The 27,716-nt window shown below is 46.8% G+C and overlaps 1 protein-coding gene across 1 annotated transcript in view; it reads left to right on the top strand.

Annotated features, from left to right (window-relative positions):
- The window catches only part of ITGA9 (integrin subunit alpha 9), a 299,345-nt gene that overhangs the window by 121,575 nt on the left and 150,054 nt on the right, over positions 1-27,716 (top strand). Inside the window, exon 16 of the mRNA XM_074284359.1 lies at positions 27,495-27,644. Within this exon, the coding sequence (XP_074140460.1) occupies positions 27,495-27,644 (150 nt within the window). The remainder of the gene's footprint in view (positions 1-27,494; positions 27,645-27,716) is intronic.

Here is a 27,716-nt window from a genome sequence, read left to right as displayed (position 1 = left end):
GTTTTCCACCGAAGAAACAGTCATTCATTGGTCCAAGTTCACCAACCCGCTCTCATACTGTTTAGTGGGACAGAGAAGGCCCATGAAGCTTTCTTCCAAATAAAAAATTCCCCCCAATGGAGGCCCCTGCTTTGGTCTTCCCTCCAGTTCTACAAAAAGGAAACAAAGAGCTGTGTAATCAGTCAGTTAATTGGATTGACAAGGACTCCTTCTAATTAAGCCTTAGCAAAGCCCCATAAGAAGCATGGAACACCCAGAGACAAGAGTCCCATGGGATTGGGAGCTCCCCAAAGGCCAGATTCTGAACAGGAGGACGTGTTTCTCCCAGAAGGGCATGAGGCCTGCTGGTCCCTGGACATTTGGCCGCTGTTTCCTGAGGTCCAGGCGGTGTCTTTGGGCTTGGAGAATCCCAGTCGACAGTTGATACAAGAGGTGCCATGGCTAATGTTCTTCGACACATTTTCCCCATTCAAATAAAAGGCCTTTATCGACCGTCTCAGTGACACTCCGTCTAGGACATAAATATTGTCTTATAGAGGAACAGGATCAGGTTCTCTCGGGGTTATTTTATAAGAGCACAATAGGGGCTTTGTTGGATGTTTCTTTGAAGCTCCAGAGTAGGGGAGCGCCTGAAGCCCAGGTTATAAATCCTTGGGAGTTGGGGGGCGGAGAGAAGAGAAAATGAGAAGAGGTCCTTGGGCGCATGTTCTCCGGGACCAAAGCTTAGCATTCTGGTTCTGGTGGGCCCTCTGCCTGGGCTGGAAGCACTTGTTTGCTAGGATTCTAACCTGGCTCTTGTTACTCTGGACAAATCACTTGGTCTCTCAGAGCCTGTATCTGTAAAATGGGCATAATAATAACACTTACCTCATAGGACTGTTTGTGAAAATATATTGGGAAAAATATATTGTGTGAAGCACTTTGAAAAGCTGTGACCATATTATAAGTCAGACCGTTCTCCCACAATTCCTCTGGTGACTTTGCTGATCTGTTACTTCTCTGTTTCAGCAAATCTTTCAAAGTCCCCCCCCCAATCTTTATTTTTCACTATTTTCTAGACACCAAATCTTAGGTTTGGACCACAATCAGATTTGACTTTGAGGGTGAGATATGTGCCCTCCCTTCTCTCTTTATGTTGCCCAAATTTGGCTGTTCTGTCATGTTGATTCATATTGAGCTTGTAGTCCATTAAGACTCCCAGATCTTCTTCATAGAAACAGTTGTCTGCTTACGTTCTCCCCATTCTATATTTGTGAGGCTGACTCTTTGAATTCTAATAAAGGCAATAACATTTTTACTGTATTTACCTGAAAGGAAGTTATGATTTCCTCTCCAAAGATGTGCATGTGGATGAGATGAGGGGGTTGTGGGTAGGGGTGGGACAGAGGGGGTGTCTGTATTATAAAGACACAAGGAGTCTGATCTAGTGGGTCTTAGGGTAATTGCAATGAACTACTCCTGGTAGGCAAGGTGAGACTGAAGGAGCAGGAGGAGGAGGAGGAAACCTGGATCCATGATTGCCATGTTTTTTCTGTGGAGCAAATCTCCAGATTGGGTCTCAAACTGAGAAAAGATGGGCTTAGATACTCCCAGAAATTGTGTGAGGTTTGAGAAGGGCAGTATTTCTGCTCCCACGTCTGGCCCCGATGGTGGCTTCTGTTGGTTGGAAGGGGAGGATGATGAAGGTGACTAACATGACGGGATTTATTGACTGAAGGAAATGCTATAGGACAGACATGTTCCAGAACGAGCAAGTGGGAAAGGTCTCGGATTCGGGAAATGTTTGATAAAAGCGGTTGGGATTGGTTGAACAAAAGGTCTCGCATTTCGTAGGTTCCTTATCAAGGCTTCTTGGACTGGATTGGATAAAATCTAATTATATTAACTTTTAATAAAAAGTTTTCTGTCTGTATATCAATGGCACAAATGGGATCCAAATCTTATCAGTGACATCTTTAAGTGCTTGCTGCCCGTCCCTCCTTGCCTTTCTCATCTGCATGTAAAGGTGAGGCCGAGGTCTTGAGCCTCCACAAAACAAGGAATGGTGCATTTGCCTAGAAATTCAGAAGTTGGACAGGGGCATCAGAAGGTAGATGGTGGGACCAGAAGGTAGATGGGAACATCAGAAGGTAGATGATGGGACCGGAAGATGGATGGGAACCTCAGAAGGCGAATAGGGGACCAGAAGTTAGATGGGAACATCAGAAGGTAGATGGGAACATCAGAAGGTAGATGGGAACATCAAAAGGTAGATGATGGGACCAGAAGATGGATGGGGACATCAGAAGATGAATGGGGGACCAGAAGTTGGGGGAATGAAATGAGCTCAGATTGAGACTCGTTGGATAGATGGAGGGACCAGAAGGTAGATGGGAACATCAGAAGGTGAATGGGGGACCAGAAGGTAGATGGGAACATCAGAAGGTAGATGGGAACATCAAAAGGTAGATGATGGGACTGGAAGATGGATGGGAACCTCAGAAGGCGAATAGGGGACCAGAAGTTAGATGGGAACATCAGAAGGTAGATGATGGGACTAGAAGATGGATGGGGACATCAGAAGGTGAATGGGGGACCAGAAGTTGGGGGAATGAAATGAGCTCAGATTGAGACTCGTTGGATAAATGGAGGGACCAGAAGATGGATGCGAACGTCAGAAGGTAGATGGGAACATCAAAAGGTAGATGATGGGACCAGAAGATGGATGGGAACCTCAGAAGGTGAATAGGGGACCAGAAGTTGGGGGAATGAAATGAGCTCAGATTGAGACTCGTTGGATAAAGATGGATGGGATCATCAGAAGGTAAATGGCGGGACCAGAAGTTGGGGGAATGAGATGAGCTGAGATTGAGACTCGTTGGGTATGTTTATGGTGATGGTAGAAGAGTTGGAGGAGCTCGGTGGACACTGTAGGACTTCAGAACCTGAGCGGGCTCTCAGAGCAGGAGCCAGAGAGAGAATCTACCAGAGGGTGCCGACTGAGGCCATAGTGAGAATGGACAACCGGTGGAAGATGTCACCCGGCATTGTATAGTAGATAACAATAGAGATTTGCCTTCTTGCATCATGAACTTTGTGAAGAAAGCACACACACACACACACACACACACACACACACACACACACACACACACACTCTCACTCACACACACACAGAACTAGTCTGAAGTCTGGAATTGTTGTACAGCCTTTCACTTTTTTCATTGTGGGGACAGGTTGCGATTTGAATGCTTGAAGGAGCACTTGACAACAACCGCGCCTGTCTGTAGGGAGCCAGGATCTGGTCTCTGGGTGTTGCTGCTCTGTGATTCTGAGCTCCGGGTTGAGTCACTGGAACAGAGATCGTGAGTGGGGAGCTGGGGAGGGGGGAGAAGCGGTGTAAATGCTCTGGGCTTCTGCTCTCATCAGCTATTAAATCAGGAAGCTTGTGGGTTCTTTTGCTTGAAAGCAGAGGACTTCCCAGCCCTTCAGCTGGGTGTGACGGGCTTTGTGTTTGCTGGTCCTGTGCCAGAGAAAAGGGTGGAGGAGCCGGAGGTGGTTCCCGAAGTCAAGTTTAAGGGAGGGAGTTCAGGAAGAGCTTAATCATTTGGAGGGAAAGAGCATTGGATCTGGAGTCAGAGGGCCCACGTTCAAATCCTCCTCCTGCCACTTGAGCAGGTTATTTTCCTTTGGGGAGCCTCAGTTTCCTCATCTGTAGGAATGGAAGGTTGCACTACGCTGGTCTCTGAGGTCCTTCTAACAGGGCTTCTCAAACTACAGCCCGTGGGCCAGATGCGGCCCAATGGGTTATGGCAAATGGGCTGAGGGGAGGAGACGGAGTGTGAGCTTTTGTTTTTACTCTAGTCCGGCCTCCCACAGTCTGAGGGACAGCGAACTGGGCCCTATTCAAAAAGTTTGAGGACCGCTGCAGATCTTTGGGGACTGGGTGTGACTCTGATCCCAGGCACTGAAAGTGGGACTGGGGGGAATTATTAATCTGAGACGCAGCTTCTTGTTAAATGAATGACAAAATTGGCAAGGACCTCGGAGGCCACCTAGAATAACCTAGAGGAGCCAATCTAATGTACTGGAGAGGTGGCTTCTATTTGAAGACCTTCAAAGAGAACGGGAAATCCACGCCTCTTGAAACAGCTCAGTTTGCTTTGGGAGAGTTCTAATTTTAGGGAAGACCATAGGTCTGGAGCTGGAAGGGACCGTGTAGTCCGATGCCCCCTTGTAGAGGAGGAACTTGGGGCTAGGATGAGGAGGGGATAGATGGACAATGACTGTTCCAGGGTGACACAGGTACTGTCAGAGACGACAGGTGCCTGGACTATAGAGCTAGGGCTGCTTTCACGGTCCCATCAAACAGCAAGCTGTCTCTTTGCGGCACCTAGCACCTGGTTTTGTGTCCAGACCCAAACGTAGCACATTGGACCCTTCCTCACAAACCCGAACCCCGCTCTCCGTTTCCCCCTGCCTCTCTTTTCCTCCCCCTGTTCTTCATCCATCCCCCCTAGGATGTAGATTCACTCTCCTGGGGGTTTTCCAAGAGATGTTCCCCAGCTTATCAGTGTCTTTCCCCAGCGCTTTCCCAGCCCTTCATCTGGACGCATCTTGGCTGGACCATGGTTTTCCAAAACAAGAGCTGGAAAATAATCCGTAGCATTGGGCCACCCAGCCAGACTGGTGGGCTGGCGGCTGCCCTGACCCATTTTAATCTCCGTCTACCAGACATTTCCTTGTAGGTGGGAGAAGGAAATCCACAGACACAGAATGGGCCTCGGAGCTGCTCTGGGGGGCAATGTGGTCTCCTGCCCCAAAGAGCCCGGCTTCTTTGCCGTGCCCGTTCTTTGTTCTCTGCCTTGATTTATTCTAAGTGACTGGAGGTTGGGTTTCTGCTTGACTGGGTGACATTTAGCCTCCTACCTAGCTTTCCTTATCCCACCCACAGCTAAATGAATAATATTGCAGAGTTCATCTAGGAATTCAAACCTCAGGGAGTCTCTCCTTGATCCAATTTCCTTTTTTTATGCAAGTCCCTCCGTGAGTGAATTTTAGAGCAGTTTTCTGGCTTTGTTGACTTCTTAGGGAACCCATAAAATGCTTTTTCCCTGTAGAGTCCCCTGGGAGGCCTGCTTCTCTGACTGGCTGCAGTATCAGGCGAAGGTGGCCGCTGCCTCCAGGCTGGCTGGCGTTTGGCTCATGGAGGCTTCCCAGGGAGGCTGGTCGGGAAGGCACTTGGGGTTTGGCCCCATTTTCAGAAACTCTCCTCTTGGAGGGAGAGCAAGGCTCAATTTCTGCCTCTGTGGAGGATGGCCTTGGCCTAGTCACCCTTCCCCCCCCCCCAGGCCTGTGTATCCTCATTTATAAAATTAAGGAAGTGACTTAGATGGCCCCTCTGGTCCCTTCTGGCTCTGGAGCAGCAAGCCGGTGGGCCTGGGAATCAGGGTCATCCCAGGACTCCATCACACTTGGTTGTTGCTTACCAGAGCAGCCCAACACCAGTGGTTATAAAGCCTGAGGGTGGTAGTTGTGCTGTCACACATGACTCTTACTGACCCCTTTTGGGGATATTTTGGCAAAGATCCTGCAGTGGTTTGCCATAGCCATTCCCAGCTCATTATACAGGGGAGGAAACTGAGGCACACGGGGACATATAGCTAGTAAGTGTCTGAAATGAATTTAAACTCAGGCCCTGAGCTCTGTCTGCTGGGCCACCCAGCTGCTCCCTCTCTACTTATCTGTCCGGGCCACTTTGCACCTTTCCTTTCCCCCAGTGCCCCGGCCCTGGCGTCATTACCCTGGTCCCCTTACGTATTGCTTCTTGCCTCTATCATGTATGCCCCTGGCCCTTTATTCAGCAGCTTGTGATTTGTAGGCTCCAGTGTTGACCGTGGGCTGGCTTGGAGACTGGGGGATGCAGAGGTAACAAAGTCACGCAGGCCCGCCCTCAAGCTGCCCCTAGTCTCCAGGAGGGTTGAGGTGACCCCTTTTGGCCATCTTGTCAGCTCGAGGCATCTGCCCCATTCGTCGGACCCCAAAGTCTCCCCCCCCCAGTCAATTTAAATCTTGGGTCTCATCCAACCCTCTGATGATCTTGGTGATTTTTAGAATCCATAGGAAGGGGCAATTTTTATTTAATCCACTTTTAAAATTTAATCAATATTAAAGGTAGCAGTAGGAACCATTTCTGTCCCTTCCCTCCCCTGAGAAACACAACCTGGGATGACCACTAGTGCTTCATTTCCCTCCTCGCGGGCCGTGGTTGCTTTGTTTGACCTTTGCATCCCCAGGATGGTACCCGGCACAGAGCCCACACAGAAAACTCTAGGTTAGTCTCATCGAATCCTGGAGCTGGGAGGGACACGGAGGCCCTGCCTCTGACATCTTGCTCCACAGAAGAGGAATCTGAAGGGATGTACATCAACTTAATCAGGGACTGAGGGCCAGAGGCAGGATTTGAGCTGTGGTGTCTCTGACTCCAGAACTAGAATAGGTCGCTCGCTCTGCATCCTCCACCTGTCTGACTTTGGACGTTTGTAGGGGCAGCGTAGTGTGATGTAATATACTAGTACCTAGTACATTGTATGTATATAGAGTAGTATTATATTTATCATATATGTTGGTCACGGATTTCCAGCTGGAGGTTCCAGGAGCTGGCCCTCATCTCCCCTCTCTGGGCTTTTGCATTGGCTGTGCCCCCAGAGCTGCCCTTCCTCTTCAGTCTCTTGGCTAAATCCCACCTTCCACAAGCAGCCCCCTCTCTGGTGATCCCAGATCATCTCCGGGGTATCCCGGACGTGTCCTGTTGGCACGGGGCTGTTTGCGCTTTGTCCCTCCCATTGATGGTGAGCTCCACGAGGGCAGGGGACCGACTTCTGCTTTTCTCCATATCTCTGGCACCCAGCAAAGTGCTTGGCGCATAGTAGGCATCTAATGAACGCTTATTGATTGATTGGCACTTTGGACACCGACCAGGCAAGGTCAGTGTTCTAATTCTGCCTCTGATACTTCATAGCTGTGTGATGCTGGAAAAGTCGTTTAACTCCCTTACTCCTCAGTTTCCCGATCTGTAAAATGGGAATAATGATGCACTTAACTCATTGGGCTCTTATGAAAATCAAATGAGTTATTACATATAAAATATAAGTAATATAGTATATATAAATGCCTCTTCTTATCATTAGTGTCATCATTGTTATTTTTTCCATGCCATACAAATAATTTAACAATTGTTATTATTATATCTAGGGAAATAGTTCAGTGGAAAGAATACCATAGATGGAGGATCTGGGTTCAAATCCCAGTCCAGCCACTTAATTAGCCATGACTTTGACCGACTCACTGAATTCCTCTGGACTTTCCCGGAATGATAAGGCCGAAACGGGGGCTTTCTCGGGTGCCTCCTACCCAGGATCCTGCTCCTGTTAGACCGTGGCTGTAAGAATCCCACAGAGAAGCTCCTTTTTCGCCATCGTTCTGTTCCCCAGTTTCTGAAGCTCTTTTGGAATGGCTCGCTCTCATGGAGGAGCCGTCTAGACAGAGGATGTTTACACTTGGAGTTTTTAGGGGATGAAGCTATGTCCTTTCTGCTCTCCTCTGTTCTGGTCTCCCAGGAATTCCCTCCACGAGTCCGTTCTTTCGAAATGCTCCCAAGCTCCCACAAAGCCGAGTGTTTGTTTTTCTGCTGTTTATTTCAGCCCCGTGGCTCAAAGTCAGCAAGTCTGGGTCATTTTTTTTTTCATTCTCTGTTGCTGACTTACCAATCCCTCAAGTAAGTTACTTTCTTCCATTTACTAATCTGTAAAATGGGCTTGTGTTGCTTGTGGATCAATCAGTCAGTTAATAGACCAACAAGCATCTATTAAGTGCCTGGGTTCCAAACAGTGCCTGCTTTCAAGGAGTTTATTTTCTGACTGGGGAAAACCGTATACAGACATGAATATGCAAAGGTAATTGGGGGCTGCTAGTTTGAGCAGATGGCCAGATTAGGAAAGGCCACATGGAGGAGGGGGCAGCAGAGCCCAGTTCTGATGGAAGCTAAAGGTTCTAAAGAGGGGAAATGAGGAAGGAGCATTCCATCTTGTGGGCAGAGCCATGGAGAACGCCATGGATGGAGGCCATCGAGCTGCCATCTTGGCCGGGAGGTCCAGGGCGTGAAAGCCAGTGACGTTCATTCAATCATCTTAGATCTAGAAAGGCTGACTGCGAACAGCTTTGAAGAGAAGAGTTTGGGGGATCCCTGAAAGAATAGGGAGCCCGTGGAGGATCTTGAGGAGGGCAGTGATAGGGCTAGACCTTTCTTTTAGGAATCTCACTGGTGACTGTGGAGGATGCGTTGAGGAGAGAGGAGAACGGAGTCTTTGCTGAACGGCTATTTCATGGGACCGTAGCAGGAATTCATTTACTAACACGTCTGAAATGCTTTAATTCTTGTAGAGGAAGCCATTTAAATACTCTAATCTTGGAGGAATTAGGCTGGAAATGTTTTGAGCCAGTGATGAATTGCTTCACTGATTCCCTCCTCATCCTCAGTAGAATGCTTCATGCCCCTGTGTTGCACTCTTCATACACTACTGATTCTCAGCCTTCTACCTCTTCTTCCTGGTTCTGCTCCCCCACCCACCTCTAGGCCCCACGTGGGGCATTGTTAGTTTGGTTTAGGATTAGCAAAGGACAGAGTGGGGTAACGGGTAGCACATTATTTTGAAACTACTGGTTTCAAATTCCACTTCAGATCCTGATTTAGCTGTGTGATCCTTGGGTAATCCTACAACCTCCCTGATTCCCAATTTCTTGGCCTATAATTTGGGTATTCTAGCATCTACCTCATGAGGTTGTTGTGAAAATCACACGACACTATATATAGTCCCTCTGCCAGCTTTAAAGCAATAAAGAAAGAGCTAATATAATTATTTTTGTTTGAGAGTTTCAAAGAGAATCACGTAAAGGTTTTTGCAAAACCTTAAAATGCTTCATATCCTGTATTTCCAATAAGGAGTTACTATCTTATTCAGTTTTATTGCATTTATCATCCTCTTCTTCTCCATCATCTCAGGAGTGATAGTTTTTAGAGACGCAGAAGTAGTTTGAGATGGCGCGAGAGCCTGGGGAGGGGCGGGGAGAGGAGGGCTTCTCATCCATCTTTGGCTCAGGAGTTGGAGCCCTGAACTGCAGCCAAGCTCTCTGACCTCACAATCGTGTTATTTCTACCGTTTTCTCTGATTTACTCGAATGGGTCTGTCCATTCATCAACATGGGGTGATTGATGTTCAGGCTTCTTGAACAACATTTGTTTTCCCAAAGTACAGTGTTTCTCAAACAAATCTGACTGAAATATTGATGGGGCCCACAAATGCTGACCGGAGCACTGGGAGGGGGGACATAATAGAGCCAGGATCGAGAGGGGGAGAGGAAAATCTGGAGCAAAAGACACAAAGTTCGTTTCCTCCACTTTGCTACCCAAGAAAGAATGGGAATGATTGGTTCTCCACAAGTATGGGAGGAAACAGCTTTGCGTAGGCTGGACAACATCCCTTGGAGAACTCATGCCTGCTTTCTTTGGTTTGAAAGAAAACTTGAAATAATTCCCCAGTGAAACCCATTGTTTTGTGTACTTTTTGCCGATAAAGATTTTTGAGATTTGGGGGTACAGGGTCGAGGTTATGCATCTAACGTGAGAAGCGGAGGTGATATAATGGATGGGGAGCCAGCACCCGACTCCAGAAGACCTACATGGAGATCCCACTTTTGACATGTGATGTCCAGGAAGTCACTTAACTTCTCAGTGACCCAGGCAGCTCTCAGCGACTATGAGGGACAGAGAATTTTCCATCTTGAGTTGGAAGAGGGCATTTCCTCAGTGGGAGTTCTGTACACCGATGAAATCTCAGATCCAGTGCCCAATAAAATACAGAAGTCAAGTGCCCATTTAGAAAGGCTTCTGGAAGCCCTAGAATTTTAAGGAGGGGCGTGAAGAGAGCGTTCTTTGGCTTCTTTTGGGAGAGGAGATGGCGGGCTACCAGCAGAGCTTGGATGGAGCTGAGCTTAAGGTTTCTAGAATTTAGTAGACAGAGGATTTGTGATTTTGTTACCACAGGGGACACCTGCTTTGGAATTCCCTTCACTGGCAGATTGTCACCCGTCTTAGACTAGGGACTTGCCCAAGGTCATCTAGCTAAGTAGTGTCAGAGAAGGGATCCAAAGTAGGTTTTACTTAATTTTAAGCTCTGCAGGCTATACCCTGAGCCAAAGTGTTTCTAAGCTGGGAGAATCTAAGATATAAATAAGGATCATCCTTTCTCTCAAAGGGCTGACCCAGAGGCAATCAGGAAGCAAAGTTGGTAGAGTGCTGATCTTGGAATCAGGAAGACTTGAATTCAAATCCTGATTCAGAGACTTACTTGCTATGTGATTCTGGCCTACATCAGCTTTCTTTTCTTAAAAATGGGGACAATAGGTTGTTGTCAGGATCCAATGAGGTTATAGTTTAGCACAGTGCCTGGTATGTAGTGGGTTTTTAATAAATACTTGTTCTCTTCCCCCTTTGATTTCTGAGCTTAGAAATGACTTAGCTTCTCTCAACCTCAGTTTCCTCAACTGTAAAATGGAGCTAATAATTACACCTAGCTCCCAGGTTAAAAAAAAGTAGCATTTCTAAAGTTCTTATAAACCCTAACATGCTATGTAATTGCTAGTTCTCCTTTTCCTCCTCTCTTCCTTCTTCTCTCTTCCTCCTTGTCCTCTTCATTTTTTCTCATTTTCCTTTTCTCCTTGTCTTTATCTTTCTTCTCCTCCTTTCTCTTCTTTTTCCTCCTTCTCTTCCTTCTTTTTCTTTTCCTTTCTACTTTTCTTCTTCCTTCCTCCTCTCTCCTCTTCCTTCTTCTTCCTTCTCCTCTTCTACTTCCTCTTCTTCCTTCGCCTCTTTTTCCTCTTCCTATTATTATTAGAGTATGAAGGAATTTTTATGATTTTTACACCATGATTCTACTACAAGGAAAATCTCATCCATCACTCGGGCTTCATTTCCTCTTGGGCTGAATGGGTGCAGGCGCTGTTATTTCTACATCTGCATCTCATTTCCTTTCTCTGAGTTTGGACTAATCCAGACAGCATTAACTAGTTTCCTAAGGCTGCTTTGGAGGCCAGTATTTGTTTGAAGAGGCTGGTATATTTTTCCTGTTCTTTGCCCTCAATTCTGTCTTCTAGCCATTAAGTATTAATTCATAAAGAAGCAATATAAGTTGGCACACTGATACATTATTGGTGGAGTTGTGAAGTTCACAGTGTTAGAAAACTATTTGAAATTATGATCTAAAGTCATCAAACTACACATATCTCTTGACCCAGTGATACTATTAGACACATGTTCCATTAAGTATGACATAATGTTTCATACTCTGCATAAATGTACAATATTATATGCATAATATATGCAATATTATATATATATATACAATATAATATATAACTGCAGAAAGTTTATATTGACATCTTTTGTAGTAGCAAAGACATGGAAAGAAAATAGGTACCCATCAGTTGTGGAATCACAGAACAAGTTGGGTTACACGACTGTAATAGAGTTTTATTGTGTTATAAGAAGTAATAAAAATGATGGATTCCTTTTCTGAAATATGTAAAGAACTGTCTGGACAGAGCAAAAGGAGAACAGTTTAGGAGACTGCAATGCTAATCATCTGGAGAGCAAGTTGTAAAAGCTTTCAGAACTTTAATGAGACTATGGCCCAATCATCATTTCAGCAGACTGGTCATGAGCCGGAGCTCCCATCTCTTGATGGATGCAAACGGAAACTTGTATTTCCTGACAGGGCCAATATGTGGTTTTGTTTTGCTGGCCATTCATAAGAGTTATGGGAGAGCTGCTGGTTAGGGAGCTGTGGGCCGACATAAGGGATAGTGAAAGAGAAAGAGCTTCAGTAAAACCCTCTTTTAAAAATTTAAAGAAATCAATTAAAAAGGTAGTCACATGGAAGGGATTTACTATAGGTGAGATCCTGCACTAGGCTCTGGATACCCAGTGGCAAAAACAAGGCCCATGTTCTCCAGGAAGCTTCTATTCCATAAGGGGAGATGATACACATGTACTTTCATCTGTTTAAGGTCAATATAAAGCAGATAGAGGTAGTATGAAAGGGGCAGGCACTGCGGGGGGGATGATACAGATATTTTTGCATCTAATTGTTGATGAATGGCAAATGCACACTTTTTAAAAATAGCACAATTTTGACAAAAGAGGAGCAGCATGGCCTCAGCTGACCGGTGTTGGACACAGAAGACACTTTATTTTTTTAATAACAGATTTTTATTTTTCAAAATACTTGCAAAGATAGTTTTCAGCATTTGCTCTTGAAAAACCTTGGTTCCATATTTTTTTCCCCTTCTCTCCTCCCCTAAATGTCAAGTAATCCAAAATAAGTTAAACATATGCAGTTCTTCTAAACATATTTCCACATTTATCATGCTGTACAAGAAAAATCAGATCAGAAAGAAAAAAAATGAGGGAAAAAACAAGCAAGTAAACAACAACAAAAGGTGAAAATACTGTGTTGTGATCCACATTCTATCCCCACAATCTCTCTCTGGGTACAGATGGCTCTCTCCATCAAAAGAGCATTGGAACTAGCCTGAATTATCTCACTGTTGAAAAGGCACATCCATCAGAGCTGATCATTGTATAATCTTGCTGTTGCCATGCACAATGCTCTCCTGATTCTGCTCTCTTCACTCAGCATCATGTCCTGTAAGTCTCTGCAGGCCTCTCTGAAATCATCCTGCTGGGTCGTTTCTTACAGAATAATACTCCATAGCATTCATGCGATGTAACTTATTCAGCCATTCCTCAACTAATGGGCATCCATTCAGTTTCCAGTTCCTTGCTACTACAAAAAGACATGCTGTAAATATTTTTGCACATGTAGAGCCTCTCCCCTTCTTTAAGATCTCTTTGGGATACAGGCCCAGTAGAGACACTGCTGGATCAAAGGGTATGCATAGTTTGGTAGAGCTTTGGGCATAGCTTCCAATTGCTCTCCAGAATAGTTGGTTCAATTCACAACTCCACTAACAATGTATTAGTGTTCATATTTTCCCACATCTCTTCCAACATTTATTATTAATTTTTTTTCTGTCATTTTAGCCAATCTGAGAGATATGAAGTGGTACCTCAGAACTGTCTTAATTTGCATTTCTCTGATCAATAGTGATTTAGAGCATTTTTTATATGACTTTAATTTCTTTATTTGAAAATAACCTTTGACTGTTTACCAATTGGAGAATGGCTTGCATTCTTATAAATTTGAGTCAGTTCTCTATTTTAGAAACAAGGCCTTATCAGAAACCTTGGATGTAACATTTCCCCCCAGTTTTCTGTTTCCATTTTAATCTTGGGTTTTGTTGGTACAAAACCTTTTTAATTTAACATAATCAAATTATCCATTTCACAATGTTCTCTAGTTCTTCTTTGGCCATAAATTTCTTCCTTCTCCATAGGTCTGAGCAGTAAACTATCTCTTGTTCTCCTAATTGGTTTATAGTATTACCCTTTATGTCTAAATCATGAACCCATTTGACCTTATCTTGATTTAGGATGTGAGATGTTGGTCAGTGCCTTGTTTCTGCCATATTATTTTCCTATTTTCCCAGCAATTTTTGTCAGATAGTGAATTCTTATCCCAGAAGCTGGTGGGTTCTTTGGGTTTATCAAATATAAAATTACTATAGCCATTGACTATTGTGTCTTGTGAATCTAACCTATTCCACTGAGCAATTCCTCTATTTCTTAGCCAGTACCAAATGGTTTTGATGACCGCTTCTTTGTAATAGTTTTAGATCAGGTACGGCTAGGCATTTCTTTCATTAATTCCAGAAAGCACTTTATAAAAACCATCTCCCCAGTTGACTTGGGGTCAAGAAAGCTCGGAGTTGAATTCGGTTTGTCCCTTATTATGTAAGGACTGTGAATGTATCCATCAACCTCAGTTACCATTCTGGTGAACATCGGGAAAAACAATCATTTGGGTAGAAGTGAGTAACTTGGCAGGATGACAGGGAATGTTACTTAAAATTGTTTTTTTTTTCTATAAAAATAATTTATTATAAGGAAACTTCAAAATAAACAATAAGACTGAAAATTCAGTCAGAATTCTTTGTTGTACAAGAATTCCTTGATCATACTATGGATAGTTAACAACAATCCAGGGCAACAGAACAGATAACTCATTTAGAAGTAAGCATGCGGACTGATGAGCTGAGAATTCTGGTTACTTAGTGTTTTCTCCTTGTATGAGAAGGGAATGTTTCGGATGCTTTCCTGTGCGGAGCCTGTTCTTGGGTATTAGGCAATGGGAGGGCTTCGAGAGCATGAGGTGCAGTGGGCCCCCAGCTGTTTTAGTCATGTGTACCTTGAAATGACAGCAGGAATCTCAATCCAGCTTGAAACAATGCAGGATGGGACAGAGTGTGGAGCTGGGGAAGGCAGCCTGACTTATTTTATTTTATTTTTTGTTATTATAACTTTTTATTGACATTACATATGCACGGGCATTTTTTACCACATTATCCCTTGCACTCACTTCTGTTCTGCCTTTTCCCTTCCCTCCCTCCACCCCCTCCCCTAGATGGCAGGCAGTCCCATACATGTTAAATATGTTATAGGATATCCTAGATACAATATATGTGTGCGGAACCGAACAGCTCTCTTGTTGCACAGAGAGAATTGGGTTCAGAAAATAAAAATAACCTGGGAAGAAAAACAAAAATGCAAACAGTTTACACTCATTTCCCAGTGTTCTTTCTCTGGGTGTGGCTGATTCTGTCCATCATTGAGCAATTGGAACTGAATTAGATCTTCTCTTTGTCGAAGATATCCACGTCCATCAGAATACATCCTCATATGGTGTTGTTGTTGAAGTGTATAATGATCTCCTGGTCCTGCTCCTTTCCCTCAGCATCAGTTCCTGTAAATCTCTCCAGGCCTTCCTGAAATCATCCTGCTGGTCATTTCTTACAGAACAATAATATTCCATAACACTCATATCATGACTTATTCAGCCATTCTCCAGCTGATGGGCATCCACTCACTTTCCAGTTCCTTGTCACCACAAAAAGGGCTGCCACAAACATTTTGGCACACTCACAGCCTGACTCATCTTAACCAAAAACTAGCTCCTGTTCGCCCCTGCAGCATGAGGATTTCTGTCACCCAAGTCTCGTTCTTCCCATTTTAAAGATAAGGTAAGAGAGGTCTTGACTGAAGGAGACATAGCTTGCTAGGTCAGGGCTCTTTGAATTCTATACCTTGTTACTCATCATTATGGCTCTGCATAAAAAGCCAATGAGATTTTAAAATGGAGCAAACATTAGGAAGCGATTCTTTTAACAAGATTGGGGTCATCTGCTGGGGAGTCTTTTGGGGAGACATCTACAGTTGTGATGAGCAGTGTATGAAAGAGATCGGCCACTTGACCAATTTATTAAGTGCCTACTGAGTGCCAGGCCCTGGGCTAAGTGTTGGGGATATGAAAACAGAAATGAAATAATTCTTTTCTTTATTAAATTAGTCAACAAGTATTTATTAATCACCTACTATGTGCCAGGCATTGGGGCTGGAGAGACAGGAATCAAATACTCCGTGTCCTCAGGGAGCTCACATTCTATGTGGGGGAGACACTACACACACACACACACGCACACACGCACACACACACATTATATATTATAGGTATATCAAAGTATATACAGAAAAGAATTATTTTTGGGAAGGAATGTTTTTAACAGTTGTAAGGCTAAGTAAAGGTATTGAAAGAAACTTGGGAATCAAAAGGGTGGCGGCAAGGAAAGATTCTAGATCTTTCAGTTGGTGCAAAGGTGTAGTGATGGGAGGTGAAGTGTCTTATGTGACAAACAGCAAGAAAGTCCATTGGGCTGCACCCTAGAGTGTGTGAGGACAGGGAGCTGCAAAGGCAGACTAGGTTAGGATAGCTGACCTAGAGCCAAGTCAGGAAGGGTCAGCACTGATTGTTGGCTAGTGGGTGAGCAGCTTCTAGGCTCAAAGTTGCCAGGAGCTCAGTGCCATGCAAAAGATTCAGACTGAAACCACCACCAACAGCCTCTGGGTTATATGGGAATGCAAAGCCTGTTGTTCCTGGTGGCAATGGGGAGTTTGCATCATGTCACCCTCTCAAACTTTGGAAGGGCTTTTCCTGTATGGGAGCCAGAGTGTCTGGGTATTTTGTGGGATCCACAACTCTTTCCCTCTAAGCATTTGAAGGCTCTCATGGGAAGGAGGGACTGGATTTATTCTCCTTGTTCTCAAAGGGAAGAACTAAGGGTATAAAGTAGTTTAAAAAGAGACAAATTTAAGCCAGGAAAAAATGTCTTTATAATTAGAAATTATTCCTTATAATTAATGAATCCCACTTGATGCTTGGCCCAGCGAACACTATTGATTAATCGGGTTTACATTTTGGTTGGACAGGAGGCCTCTGAGGTGGTTCCAATCCTGAGTTTTTATGATTCTCACTCTCCTAAGGTTGCGCCAATTGAAGGCCTTCTGTGCTTTCCCACTCTGGATCTTTCTCTTCCATATTATTGACTAAACCCTCCTAGAAGGTCCAGCTGAACCTGGAGGCTTTGTAGTGGTTCTCTGGGGGTCCCCTGTTCTTTGATGCTTTGTCTTTGTCAGCTTCTCCCATGCATGTCACCGTGGACGGTCTGCAGCGGTTCACTTATGCTAATCACCCCCTAAAACCGGCCACCTTGCTTTGTGCTCCCCGTAGAGTTTGCAGCTATATGGCGTCACCAGAGTGGGTCCGTGGCCTCCGGGCTGAGAGGGTCCCTGGCCTCCTGGCCGAGAGGGTCCCTGGCCTCCTGGCCGAGAGGGTCCCTGGCCTCCGGGCCGAGAGGGTCCCTGGCCTCCGGGCCGAGAGGGTCCCTGGCCTCCGGGCCGAGAGGGTCCCTGGCCTCCGGGCTGAGAGGGATAGAATGTAACCCGGGGCCGAAAGTTTCACTTAGATGTTGGCTTGAACATACAGTGTAACATGCTGAACATGGATTGGATTGCTCGCCGTCGAGGGGAGGGGGTGGGGGGGGAAAATCTGGCAAGGCTCTGCAAGGGTCGGCGTTGTCAAATGGTCCCTGCACAGGTTTTGAAAAGAAAAAGCTTTATTTAAAACAAAACAAAACAAAACAAAACAAAAAACAAAACAAGGAAAAGCCCTCAAAAGGCAAGAAAGAAAAATGGGGGGGGGTGAAATGATTGTCTGGCTAGCCTCGGTCCCCAGGGGACGGCCAGGCATGCGGCGGGAGGGGCCGGTCCAGCCGGGACTTTGGATACGGAATCCTGGCCCGGGAGCCCTCCCGGATCTAGGCCCAAGGAGGGGCGAGTCCTGTCTCCCTCCCCCTCCCCCTCCCCCTCTTCCTCCTCTGCCCCTCCCCAGGGGGCTTGGGTTGCTGATGGCTCCGGCTGCATTCTGGGAGCGCTGGCGGCCCGGCCCAGCCCAGCATTTTTCCCGGTCCCAGCTCGGAGGCTGTCAGCTTTTTCCAGCGTGCGCCCTCGGCCCGGGCTCCAGATCAGCCCCGCACAGGCGGCCTCTGCCGAGGTCTGACACAGTGTGGGGCAGAGCCCCGCCCCCTCCTTCTGGGCTCTGGGGGCCTCCCGCGGAGGCTCTGGGGGACCCTGGGGGAAGGAGGCTGCACGGCCTCCTGGAAGCAGCGTGGAGGGCCTGCCCCCGCCGGCCCTGCCTTCTTCTCCGGGAGGGGCGGCCCTCTCCCCCCCCCCCCCCCCTGTGATGGGGCCACATCTGCGAGCTCCCCTGGCTCGGGCCGCCTCCTTTGTAAAGAGCTAGATTTGGAGCAGATGGACGGGGCCTGTTCCAGCGCTGTGTCTATGCCGAGCGCTCGGGGCAGCAAACAAAAGGGAGAAGGCCCCCGCCGGCGCCTCTCAAGCCGCCCTCGAGGGCACCGGCCCGGGTGAGCCTCGGGCCCTCACCCCCACACCCCTGGGCTACCTCTGTGCCAGGACATTGGCAACAGCGAGAATGAATCATCTTCCGTGGAACAGGCCGGAGGAAGTGCTCCGTCCCCTTCCTGCCTCCCGGCCAGGGGGGGGCTCCCGTTTATCAGAATTCCTTGTTCATCCCAGACAGACCCCCTCCCAAAAAAACAAACGTAGCCTGACCCCTACTATCAAGGAGATGGTTTGGGGGGCCGTGGCCGGAGGGCTGGGTTCAAATCCTGCCACAGACCCTCACTAGTTGTGGGTCCCTGAGAAGTTTACTCCTCTGTGAAATGGGGATATTAGCACGTCCTTCACTAGGTTGAGGCTCAGAAGAAATACCATGGAGAGTACTTTGCATGTGGTAACATGCTCTGTTCACGCTAACTGACAGCAGTGAGGGTGTTCCCCATCATTCTCCTCCCTGCTCTGCCACTTTGTTCAGTTCTGGATGCCGTATTTCAGGGAGGAAATCAACAAGCTGCAGAGACTCCGGCAAGGCTTCCCGGGATGGGGAAGGGTCTCCCTCACCACTTGGGGGGTTCGTTGAAAAGACTGGGGGTATTTAGCTTGGAGAAGCGAATACTTGGGAGGGAGGGATGCTTGTTCTTTGTAAATATTGGGATGGGCGCCATGTGGAAGAAGGATTAGATTTCTCTTGCTTCAATTAACTTCAAGCCACCCAACATTTGTTACATGTCTGCTCTCTCCATGGCGCTAGGGATTGCCCACGAGGGAACAGGCCTTGCCTCCAGGGTTTATACTCACCTTGGAGATAGAGGTGACTGATCACAAAGGAGTCCCCCCTCCCCCCAAACGCTTAAAAGGAGGCCACGGGGAAGAGTGGGCTCTTGGGTACTCTGAGGGGGAGGTGAGAGCTGTGCTCTGGAGCTTGGGTCTTTTGTGTCCCAGGAACATGGGCTTGCTTGTCTTTGGAGCCTCAATAGGCGCTTGAACGTGGGCTGTATGGATCTCCATGGTGGGGGGCCGCTTGTACAGAGATCCAGGGATAGGACGCCGATTGGGGAACTTTGGTCTCATTGGAAAGTCCCTGACGGGGGGAGGGCTCCTGTTTATCAGAATTCCTTGTTCGTCCCTAACAGATGCCCCCAAAACAAATGTAGCATCAGAGTGAGGTGCCCCTGGGGCAGAGCCGGGGATGGTGGGTGGAAGTCTCAGAGTCTCCTGAGCAGAGCTGCCTCCCTCAGAATGGAGGCTGCCTTCAGAAGTGGGGGGCTCCTACTTACACATTTCAGATTAGACTGTAAGAGACCTCCTGGCTCTAAAATAGCTAATAGAAGCCATCCAATCCAATGTTTAGGATTTTTTTTTCACAGTATTGGAAACTGAGGCCCAGTGAAGTGAGTGACATGGGCAAAACAGAGCTAGAGAAAAAGGGACCTCAGAGAAATAAGTTGAGGCTGGGCTGTGACCTCCTCCCAGTGCAGGTGGCCGGGCCAAAAGCTCGCACTTGAACCCAGTCACTCTCACTCCCCCCGCCTCTGGCTGGCTGGCCACTTTCTGTGTGTTCAAAGCCACCCTCTACCTCTAGCTCAGACTTGATGCTCTAGGATGGCCCCCTCTGTTCTGCGGTGCCGTTTTTCTGTGAAACGCTCCATGTTCTAGTCCCAGATTTGGAGTCAGTCCGGCGGTTCAGCCTCAGCTGCGTGAGGGCCACTGAATCCCAAAGGCCATCCCCAGAATCCCTTGTGGTGTGGAATACGTCCCTGAGGCTGATGCAGTTCGGACGGCTGAAAGCAAAGAGAGGAAATCTGGGAAGGGCAGCAGTTGGCAGCGCGGCCTTGAGCCTGCCTTGTTGGCTCAGTTTCTATTTCTGTCGCTTTGTGGAATTATGGATTTTAAAGCCACCAAGCACCTCAGATGCTTTCTAGACCACCCTTTTTATGTTACAGATGAGACACTGAGGCTCTGAGGTGTCAGGGACTCGGTGAAGGGCACACAGGACCTTAGAGGTCACCCACGTAGGTCAGTTTTATCGATTTACAACTGAAGCCCTGGGACCCCGAGGCCCAAGTAACTTGCTCTTGCTCCTCTGAGGAGTGAGTGGCGAAGAGGGATTTCATTCTAGGCCCTTTTTAGGTGCATCTATAACTAAAGAGTCCATTTTGGTCCCGAATATTTCAGCGATCCGTGCTTTGTGAACTTGAGCTCTCTGCCGCTACCTCGTTGTGCCTTCTCCTGGGGGATGCTCGTCTGTGTGCCATCCACCTCCACAGAGCATCTGTTGAACCCTTCTTCAATGTCTTTCATATTCTGCGAGATTCAAGCCTTTCAAACAAAAAAAATTTGTTTTTGTTCTTTCTGAAATGTGGCATCTGTTGCCCACTTTCTTAATCAGAATCCTCTGAATACAATAGAATTTAACCTTTGCTGACTGGCTCAGGCTTCCTATTACTGCAATATATGTCCGCCTCCTCTCCTTCCCCCTTTTCCCCCAGGCCCCTGAAATATGGAAGGCTAGTCATCCCCGAGCTAAATGGATCCAGATTGCTCTGTTTTCATAGTTAGTGATGATCCCCCCCTCCCATCCCTTAATCCAATCAACTAATCAATCAAAAAGTACTTAAAGAGGATTTGCTATGGGGGCCATAGACATATATGGTATGTTCCCCTTCTTTAAGTGGTTTCTTCATGTCCATTTTCACTCTTTTCAACGGGCCTGCCTGTAGCAGCATCCCCCTGTGCCCCTGCCAATGGCCTTCGGTTTCTGATTGGCTGCTTCTGATACCGTCCCAGCACGACAAACAGGTTTGCTAGGACTTTTGGTAAACTGAGTGAATAATCTCTGAGCAAAGGCCTCTTTTTCACAGTAAAGTGCGTCAGCTTTGGAACCACTGTTTTAAGGGCTCGGGGCCTTTACAAATTTTTTTTAGACTTCCAGGTTCGTGGCTATATTCCAGATGACTGAGCTCACCAAAAGTTTGACCTCTGTCTGTGTAGGGTGTTACTGTGCGCCGATGCTCATGTGTTCTTTGTGGAAAGCACACGGCTTAGATATTTGCCTTGTGAAGTCTATAAAACTAGAAGTGGAAAAAAAGGGCATGATGGTCAGGGACTAGGAGTCCTGGATCCTTCCTCATGGCTTCAATAAAAGCCGAGCAGACCTGGGAAACCCATTTCCTCTGGGTGTTCCAGATGGAAGACATTTGCCGCAGTGACTCTGAAATGCACCGGGGTTTTCCAGATTGAGTCTCAACAGGCCGTAACTTCGAAATCCAGGCGGATTCTGCATTTTAAGTCCCAGGGTCCCCAGAGCCGCCTCTTGTCACGTCCTTGAGTCTTGTTGGCAAAAATATGCCCTGTACAGGGCAGGTGCTGCCATGCTGGGCCTGGATTCAGGAAAATTTGGGTTCAAGTCCTGCCTGTGTGATTCTAGGGAAGGAGTAGCCACTCTAAACCTCAGGTGACTCGGGTGGAGAGCCTTCCTTCCCGGGAGACTTCACAGGTCTGAAGTGGGTCCTGAGCGCCACGGGATCACTTTGACTCTCACTCTGCCAGGAAGGAAGCGACCAGGTCGTCCCCCTCCCCCCACCCACATCATCTTCTTCCTGTCAAACTTATTCATTGTGCTAAAAATGAAAGTATCTCAGTATTTTTATGGAAAGTTGTGACCCCATGGACCCCTTGAAAGGGTTTTGGGGACCATGCCTTGGGAAACATCAGTGAAATGATTAGAGAGCAGTCCTTGGAGCCAGGGAGACCTGGCTTCAAATCCCCCTTCTCACATGGACTGGTTGTGTGGTCTTAGGCAAGTCACTTAAGCCCCTGGGGCTGTAGGCAATTCTTTAAGAATATAAGTTGCACATGGCTAATATGGAAATGTGGTTTGCATGACTTCACATCTGTAATTGATAGCATATTGCTTGCTTTCTCAATGGCTGGAAAGCGACTTTAGGGAGGGAGAATGTAGAGGGCCGGAACTCTGGAAAAGTGTGCTTGAAACAAGGTGGTAACTCAGTGGGACTGAGGAGATGGTGGCTCTCTAGTGACCATAGATACTTAGGACTCAGCATGGTGACGTCATGGTTCTCTAGTTCCCATAGATACTTAGGACTCAGCATGGTGACGTCATGGTTCTCTAGTTCCCATAGATACTTAGGACTCAGCATGGTGACGTCATGGTTCTCTAGTTCCCATAGATACTTAGGACTCAGCATGGTGAGATCATGGTTCTCTAGTTCCCATTGATACTTAGGACTCAGCATGATGACGTCATGGCTCTCTAGTTCCCATAGATACTTAGGACTCAGCATGGTGAGGTCATGGTTCTCTAGTTCCCATAGATACTTAGGACTCAGCATGATGACGTCATGGCTCTCTAGTTCCCATAGATACTTAGGACTCAACATGGTGACATCATGGTTCTCTAGTTCCCATAATACTTAGTACTCAGCATGGTGACGTCATGGCTCTCTAATTCCCATAGATACTTAGGACTCAGCATGGTGACGTCATGGCTCTCTAGTTCCCATTGATACTTAGGACTCAGCATGGTGACGTCATGGTTCTCTAGTTCCCATAGATACTTAGGACTCAGCATGGTGACGTCATGGTTCTCTAGTTCCCATAGATACTTAGGACTCAACATGGTGACGTCATGGTTCTCTAGTTCCCATAGATACTTAGGACTCAGCATGGTGACGTCATGGTTCTCTAGTTCCCATAGATACTTAGGACTCAGCATGGTGACATCATGGTTCTCTAGTTCCCATAATACTTAGGACTCAGCATGGTGACGTCATGGTTCTCTAGTTCCCATAGATACTTAGGACTCAACATGGTGACATCATGGTTCTCTAGTTCCCATAATACTTAGTACTCAGCATGGTGACGTCATGGCTCTCTAATTCCCATAGATACTTAGGACTCAGCATGGTGACGTCATGGCTCTCTAGTTCCCATTGATACTTAGGACTCAGCATGGTGACGTCATGGTTCTCTAGTTCCCATAGATACTTAGGACTCAGCATGGTGACGTCATGGTTCTCTAGTTCCCATAGATACTTAGGACTCAACATGGTGACGTCATGGTTCTCTAGTTCCCATAGATACTTAGGACTCAGCATGGTGACGTCATGGTTCTCTAGTTCCCATAGATACTTAGGACTCAGCATGGTGACGTCATGGCTCTCTAGTTCCCATAGATACTTAGGACTCAGCATGGTGAGGTCATGGTTCTCTAGTTCCCATAGATACTTAGGACTCAGCATGGTGACGTCATGGTTCTCTAGTTCCCATAATACTTAGTACTCAGCATGGTGACGTCATGGCTCTCTAGTTCCCAGAGATACTTAGGACTCAGCATGGTGACGTCATGGTTCTCTAGTTCCCATAGATACTTAGGACTCAGCATGGTGACATCATGGTTCTCTAGTTCCCATAGATACTTAGGACTCAGCATGGTGACCTATGGGAACACTTAGGACTCAGCATGGTAACGTCATGGTTCTCTAGTTCCCATAGATACTTAGGACTCAGCATGGTGACGTCATGGTTCTCTAGTTCCCATAGATACTTAGGACTCAGCATGGTGACGTCATGGTTCTCTAGTTCCCATAGATACTTAGGACTCAGCATGGTGACGTCATGGTTCTCTAGTTCCCATAGATACTTAGGACTCAGCATGGTGATGTCATCGTTCTCTAGTTCCCATAGATACTTAGGACTCAGCATGGTGAGGTCATGGTTCTCTAGTTCCCATAGATACTTAGGACTCAGCATGGTGAGGTCATGGTTCTCTAGTTCCCATAGATACTTAGGACTCAGCATGGTGACGTCATGGTTCTCTAGTTCCCATAGATACTTAGGACTCAGCATGGTGACATCATGGCTCTCTACTTCCCATAGATACTTAGGACTCAGCATGGTGACCTATGGGAACACTTAGGACTCAGCATGGTGACGTCATGGTTCTCTAGTTCCCATAGATACTTAGGACTCAGCATGGTGACGTCATGGCTCTCTAGTTCCCATAGATACTTAGGACTCAGCATGGTGAGGTCATGGTTCTCTAGTTCCCATAGATACTTAGGACTCAGCATGGTGAGGTCATGGTTCTCTAGTTCCCATAGATACTTAGGACTCAGCATGGTGAGGTCATGGCTCTCTAGTTCCCAGAGATACTTAGGACTCAGCATGGTGACGTCATGGTTCTCTAGTTCCCATAGATACTTAGGACTCAGCATGGTGACGTCATGGTTCTCTAGTTCCCATAGATACTTAGGACTCAGCATGGTGACGTCATGGTTCTCTAGTTCCCATAGATACTTAGGACTCAGCATGGTGACGTCATGGTTCTCTAGTTCCCATAGATACTTAGGACTCAGCATGGTGACGTCATGGTTCTCTAGTTCCCATAGATACTTAGGACTCAGCATGGTGACGTCATGGTTCTCTAGTTCCCATAGATACTTAGGACTCAGCATGGTGATGTCATGGTTCTCTAGTTCCCATAGATACTTAGGACTCAGCATGGTGAGGTCATGGTTCTCTAATTCCCATAGATACTTAGGACTCAGCATGGTGAGGTCATGGTTCTCTAGTTCCCATAGATACTTAGGACTCAGCATGGTGACGTCATGGTTCTCTAGTTCCCATAGATACTTAGGACTCAGCATGGTGACATCATGGCTCTCTACTTCCCATAGATACTTAGGACTCAGCATGGTGACCTATGGGAACACTTAGGACTCAGCATGGTGACGTCATGGTTCTCTAGTTCCCATAGATACTTAGGACTCAGCATGGTGACGTCATGGCTCTCTAGTTCCCATAGATACTTAGGACTCAGCATGGTGACATCATGGCTCTCTACTTCCCATAGATACTTAGGACTCAGCATGGTGACCTATGGGAACACTTAGGACTCAGCATGGTGACGTCATGGTTCTCTAGTTCCCATAGATACTTAGGACTCAGCATGGTGACGTCATGGTTCTCTAGTTCCCATAGATACTTAGGACTCAGCATGGTGAGGTCATGGTTCTCTAGTTCCCATAGATACTTAGGACTCAGCATGGTGAGGTCATGGTTCTCTAGTTCCCATAGATACTTAGGACTCAGCATGGTGACGTCATGGCTCTCTAGTTCCCATAGATACTTAGGACTCAGCATGGTGAGGTCATGGCTCTCTAGTTCCCATAGATACTTAGGACTCAGCATGATGACGTCATGGCTCTCTAGTTCCCATAATACTTAGTACTCAGCATGGTGATGTCATGGTTCTCTAGTTCCCATAATACTTAGGACTCAGCATGGTGACGTCATGGTTCTCTAGTTCCCATAATACTTAGGACTCAGCATGGTGACGTCATGGTTCTCTAGTTCCCATAATACTTAGGACTCAGCATGGTGACGTCATGGTTCTCTAGTTCCCATAATACTTAGGACTCAGCATGATGACGTCATGGCTCTCTAGTTCCCATAATACTTAGTACTCAGCATGGTGACGTCATGGTTCTCTAGTTCCCATAATACTTAGGACTCAGCATGGTGACGTCATGGTTCTCTAGTTCCCATAATACTTAGGACTCAGCATGGTGACGTCATGGTTCTCTAGTTCCCATAATACTTAGGACTCAGCATGGTGACGTCATGGCTCTCTAGTTCCCATAATACTTAGTACTCAGCATGGTGACGTCATGGTTCTCTAGTTCCCATAATACTTAGGACTCAGCATGGTGACGTCATGGTTCTCTAGTTCCCATAGATACTTAGGACTCAGCATGGTGACGTCATGGTTCTCTAGTTCCCATAGATACTTAGGACTCAGCATGATGACGTCATGGCTCTCTAGTTCCCATAATACTTAGGACTCAGCATGGTGACGTCATGGTTCTCTAGTTCCCATAGATACTTAGGACTCAGCATGGTGACGTCATGGCTCTCTAGTTCCCATAATACTTAGTACTCAGCATGGTGACGTCATGGTTCTCTAGTTCCCATAATACTTAGGACTCAGCATGGTGACGTCATGGTTCTCTAGTTCCCATAGATACTTAGGACTCAGCATGGTGACGTCATGGCTCTCTAGTTCCCATAATACTTAGTACTCAGCATGGTGACGTCATGGCTCTCTAGTTCCCATAATACTTAGTACTCAGCATGGTGACGTCATGGTTCTCTAGTTCCCATAGATACTTAGGACTCAGCATGGTGACGTCATGGTTCTCTAGTTCACACATAATCAGCATGCTGCAATGATGTAATTACAGTAAGGTATAGAAGGGCTGAGAAATACTGGAAATGAGACATTCCATCTGTGACCATCCTCCAGGTGGCTCTCGTGCTCCTGCACTCACCACTGAGACCAAGGCCATTAAGGAGGTCCTCCAGAAAGCTAGCCCAAACATTACAGGAGAAAAATGGAACTTAAAGTTTTATAAAAGCCAGTGTTGAAAATTAATAAATAAATGTTGGCAAAGAATAGAAGGTATCTATCTGCGTTAGAAGAGGGAATTTCCTCACCTGGGAGTTCCTTATACCAATGAAATCACGGGCCCAGTAGCTTTTCCTCTATCAATGGGGATAAATGTAAACTCCTCCACTTGGGTTAAAATGCCAGCAGTAACATGGAATCCTGGGAATCAGATGGGGGCGGTGTGGCCAGAGGGCACAAGGTGGAAGGGTTCCAGAGAAGAGCAAGTCATGGTACCACAGTGCTTCCGAGGCCAGTATGCATTAAGGGCTGTATAATTGCCAGGAATAAGGGAGCGACCATCCCCCTGCCCTGAGCCCTTTTTCAGACTCTCACCTGGAGCCTTTTGTTCAGTTCCGGGCACCACAATTGGTGAGCCACAAGACAAGGGCTTCACGTTCAAGCCCTGTGAGTATCCGTGGAAGAGCCTGGGGATGTTTACCCTGGGGGCCGTATCTTCAAGTATTGGAAGGTGCACATAGAGGACTAGATTGGGGCTATTTGCGCCCAGGGGTTAGAATCAGAGGCAAGTTCAGGCCCAGGAAAGACTCTTGCCAAGGAGGAAGGGGAGAGGAGCTCACTGGGAGGGCTTGTGCATGGACTTCCATGTGGAGGAGGGGAGCAGGGGTGATGGGGCCTTTGAGATCCATTCCCACTCTGCAATTCTGGGGTTCTGGAGTCCTTCGCTCTGCTTCTGGCTCTGTCCTGGGGGTTCCCTATGGGAGGATGTCCCAGGACTTGGGACAAGTGGTTTTATTGCTGCATCCACCATTATTGATCACTCCAAGAGAAAGGACAGTGGCCTTGGAGTTAGGAGACATGAACTCTAGCCTGGCTCCATCACCGACCTGTGGCCAACTCTCTCACCATCTCAGGGCCGTATTTTGTCCACGGGCAAATGAGTGTTGCCATTGTGGATAACAAAGACAAGACAGTTGTATTCCACGGGAAGAAGGCCGAGCCCTGTCCAGGTGCGTGGCTGGCTATTCAGAGGATTGTGGCCAAATGGGGACAAGGTCCTACGGGGGGATCCACGTAACGTGCATCTGTTTGTTTTTTCAGCGGAGGGTCAAGGATGTCATCAGTCCGATTGTGTTTGAAGCTGCTTACAGCCTGGGTGACCACGTGATTGGAAGAGAAGAAAAGGAACTGCCTCCTCTTAGACCCATCCTTCGATGGAAAAAGGGACAGAAGATTGCTCAGAAGAACCAGGTTAGAATGATATACTCTTATCTATAATCTGGAAATAGTATAGTATATATTCTATATATTTATTCTCTCGAT

Source organism: Sminthopsis crassicaudata, chromosome 1 (assembly GCF_048593235.1).
Source record: "Sminthopsis crassicaudata isolate SCR6 chromosome 1, ASM4859323v1, whole genome shotgun sequence".
Classification (NCBI taxonomy): Eukaryota; Metazoa; Chordata; class Mammalia; order Dasyuromorphia; family Dasyuridae; genus Sminthopsis; species Sminthopsis crassicaudata.
Note: the sequence above shows the minus strand (reverse complement) of the source record. Positions and strands in the feature narration are given on the sequence as shown.